This window comes from Mesitornis unicolor, unplaced genomic scaffold (assembly GCF_000695765.1).
Source record: "Mesitornis unicolor isolate BGI_N332 unplaced genomic scaffold, ASM69576v1 scaffold11784, whole genome shotgun sequence".
Lineage (NCBI taxonomy): Eukaryota > Metazoa > Chordata > Aves > Mesitornithiformes > Mesitornithidae > Mesitornis > Mesitornis unicolor.
The window spans coordinates 1-3,663 of record NW_010179442.1 but is presented as its reverse complement, the minus strand read 5'-3'; the positions used below and the strand labels follow the sequence as shown (position 1 = coordinate 3,663).

Here is a 3,663-nt window from a genome sequence, read left to right as displayed (position 1 = left end):
GCCCCCCCGCCACTGGCAGGGGATCCCCAGCTCTGTTGATGCCACCTTCGAGGACCCTCTGGGCAATATCTGGTTTTTCCAAGGTAAGAGCTGGACTGGGATCAAACGGCTCAGAAATGCATGTTCTTTACTGAGGGGTATTCGGGACCCAACAGGTTCCTGGGAGGAAAAACCTGGGCATTCTCAGCAATGCAGTGATCCCTGTTATTTGCTTCCTTCTCGGTTTAGTTTTTAACAGATATTGAGGGGGGAAGAGAGAAAGAGGGGTCACTTTTATTTTAGACACAGCCACGATATCCCATTCTCCTCCTCTGGAACACAATGTTTGTTTTGAGCCTCTGCCTGGCGATGGTGAGGAGGAGGAAGGAAACACCTGCTGCATCTCCCCAGCTGTGCTGGGAAGCCCTATGCCAGAAGAGAGCCCCAGACACTCTCACAGGTTGGGAAACTCCTGGGCCTGTGCCCCTGAGGCCCTGCTCAGGTGATGGACAGCATCTTTGCTCCTCAGCAGACTGGATGCAGAGCTTCTGTAGTGACACTCAGCTGAATGAGCCTACAGGGAGTCAGTCTGTGTGCAGAGCCAGACAACCTCTGCCACCACAGGCATTAAAAACCAATCACTCGTGGTGGAGGCAAACCTGTTCCTGGCCATCTGTGGAGCTGAAGACCAGCAACAACCCCCATTTCAGCTCCACTGTTTTCTTTAATGCTCTTTCCAAGTATAAATTTAATGGTGAGGATGCAGAATGATGTAGGTACCCAGATACCCTGGGTACCCAGTGCCCCATCTGTGCACTGTGAGACTGAGCACCAGAAAGTGCACGCCGCGGCTCTGCAGGCTGCGTTCCTGAGTAAACAGATTACTTAGCACCTGACCTGCACACAAGGACTTACAGTGCTAAAATTGGCAGGCTCCTTACCACGAGTTAAAATGAGATAAGGGGAAAGTATTACGTGCCGTTGGCTAATTACAGAGATTCCCATTTTAATCTAATCTGGCAATATGCTTCCAGTCTCTATTTCAGCTTGGCAACTTCTTCCTGGTTTCTGTAGCTCGCTCCTTTACAGCTGCATGCCCCCTTTATGCCTGTGCATGCCCACATATGTGGGCAGGGCAGAGGCTGGTCCCTCCAGCCAAGTCTTTTATTATAACTTTCACAAATAGAGAAAAGACAGCTGCTAAAATGGTCCTCCTTGTCCCACCACTGACACTCCCCGGGTTGGACTGAGGTGGGAAGTCAGGTCCTCGCGCTGCTGGCGCTTTGGGCAGCCGTCAGTGGCAGTGCCCATAACACTGGTGGGGCTTTTGCCTCCCAGGCACAGCTTTCCCTGGGAGCTCTGCCAAGGCACCAGCTCCAGTTGCGCAGTTGAGTGCCAAATTATCAGACACCAAAGAGCTTCTGAACCCTTGTCTCACTTTTCTGTCTCCTCGCCAGATTCTCAGTACTGGATTTACGATGGCGAAAGACGGGTATCTGGTCCCACCCCAATTGTGGAGCTGGGCCTTTCTGCATCCCCTGTGGAGGCAGCTCTGGTGTGGGGGGCCGAGAAGAACAAGATCTACATCTTCAGTGGAGGCAACTACTGGCGCTTCAACCCTCACACCCGCCAGGTGGACAACATCTACCCTCGGACCATGGCTGACTGGCGCGGCGTCCCCCAGGAGATTGACGCAGCTTTTCAGGATGAGTTTGGTCAGTGCCAGCAGGGACATGGTCTGCCCTAGGGTGGTGCTCAGGCTGACACCACTGCCCAGCTGGAAGAACTGGGCAGATTGAGGTGTTTGGTAGTAGTGCCCGCTTCCCAGCCGTAGCAGATGCCATGTAGTGTGGAGAGAGAGGGGTGGCTCCCTCAAGTGGGTAGGTAACTGAGGCTTCTCCCATAAAAGTGAGAGGTTTTATCATTATTGATTGCAATGACCAACAGATAAGCATCTGATAGAGAAAATTCAAATTTCTGACCAAGAAGTGATCAGAGTCCTACCCAGCTGTTACCACTCCCAACAAAGAAAGTGATGAGAAGATAGCAGAAATGCTGCCCATGCCTCAGCCTAGGCAGCTGTCCTGAATGAACAGGCTGCTTTCCATATTGCCTAGTCCTCCCAGATGTAGCCCATGCTGAAGACAGAAACACTGGGGACAGCCAGGGTGTTTGGGATGACAGATGTGATCACCACCTCTCTCCTCCTCATCTCAGAGGATGTGGTGGAATGGCTTCCCACTGCTTCCAGAGCCTAAATTCTCAAGACAGCTTTCTTGCAGTAACAGATGCTCTGCAGCAGGTCTTCACAAGCTCCCTGCCAGAGGCCCTGTTCAGGTCCTAGACGTCCTCTTCCCTCTCAGAGCCAAGTTACTACATGGGTACAGCATATTTAAACACACAAAGAATAGAAAATAAAATCCATCTTGTTTGGTCTCCCATCAAAACTAAACCAGTGTAAACTGCAAACCTGGGTTCAAGTGAAATGGATCCAGCAACATCTCCTGCCTCTTCCAGGCTCTCTTTTGGTCCTGCACACGCTGCAGAGCGTCAACAAGACAAAATGCTAGGAAAGAGCTCTGAGCTGTGCCAGCCCTGTCTCTCCTAACCCTTCCTCTCTCACCCATAGGTTTTGCCTATTTCCTGAGAGGCCGAGATTACTGGAAGTTCGATCCAGTCCAGGTGAAAGTGCTGGAGGGCTACCCACGCCAGATCAGCCAGGACTTCTTCAGCTGTACACCGTCCTCCAACTCTTTCAGATAAGGGAGGTGTCTGTGTCCTCCACACTGCCCTTTCATCACTCTCACCTCGAGCAGCCACACAGAGGGTTCCCTCTGCCATTCCTGGCTTGCATCCAGGCTCAGCATCTGACACAACATGCGTCTGTCACAGCAAGTGACAAAGTTTGCTCCTTTCCAGTTCCAGCAGCACCAGCTTCAGTTGCTATGAACGTAAAAGCATCTGCCATGTTCTTTGCAGGCAAGAGCAGCCATTTAACCCTTAACATCGCCACACTTTTCCAGCAATAGCATGCAAAAAGCCATCAAGCCAGCCTGGTACAGGATCACTCTCTCCTAACTAACCTGGACCCCATCATGTAGAACTGATCTAATGGCATTTCCTATGTTTACATAGCTCACAACAGCAGCCCTTTGTGGCTCCAGATGTTGGCCTGGGAGGATGAAGGCCTCCACTGAGACACTTAGCTTAGCCTTATCAAGGCTTTGAAGGACACTGACTGTACCTGTGGAGAAATGCAGGCACACGGCTGCTGCAAGGGTCACTTCACCAGGGCTGCAGCGGTGACTGCCAGGACCCTGCCACAGCCTTGCTCCACGTTTTATGTTGTATCACTAGTATGCGTTAGGATTTTATACTGATTTGTATAAAGACAAGGGGCTCCCTTCCTTCCATGGTGCTGGGTGTCAGTGCTGGACACTGCCCCGTCGCTCCCTGTGCTCCTACCGAGTTACATTCCCTATCCTGGGTTGCTCACAACCGCACTGATCAGTCTCATCCCACTGTTCCCGGTCCGCCTGGATGGGGGCTGACACGGCACAGCCCCACTCCAGCTCTGCGCGCCCCTTGTCGCTCTGTACCCCGTGACAAAGCACCCAGAGGGGCTGCGGCCAGGTCTCGTCCTTCTCACCTTCCAACCCACCCACGCCTCTGACCAGCCGGGGA

At 52.3% G+C, this 3,663-nt stretch overlaps 1 protein-coding gene across 1 annotated transcript in view; it reads left to right on the top strand.

The window, feature by feature from the left end:
• Window positions 1-2,742, top strand: part of MMP11 (matrix metallopeptidase 11 (stromelysin 3)) — a 9,053-nt gene extending 6,311 nt beyond the window's left edge. Inside the window, exons 6-8 of the mRNA XM_010182781.1 lie at window positions 13-83; window positions 1,437-1,694; window positions 2,609-2,742. Of these exons, the coding sequence (XP_010181083.1) occupies window positions 13-83; window positions 1,437-1,694; window positions 2,609-2,742 (463 nt within the window). The remainder of the gene's footprint in view (window positions 1-12; window positions 84-1,436; window positions 1,695-2,608) is intronic.
• The last annotated feature ends 921 nt before the right edge of the window (window positions 2,743-3,663 follow it).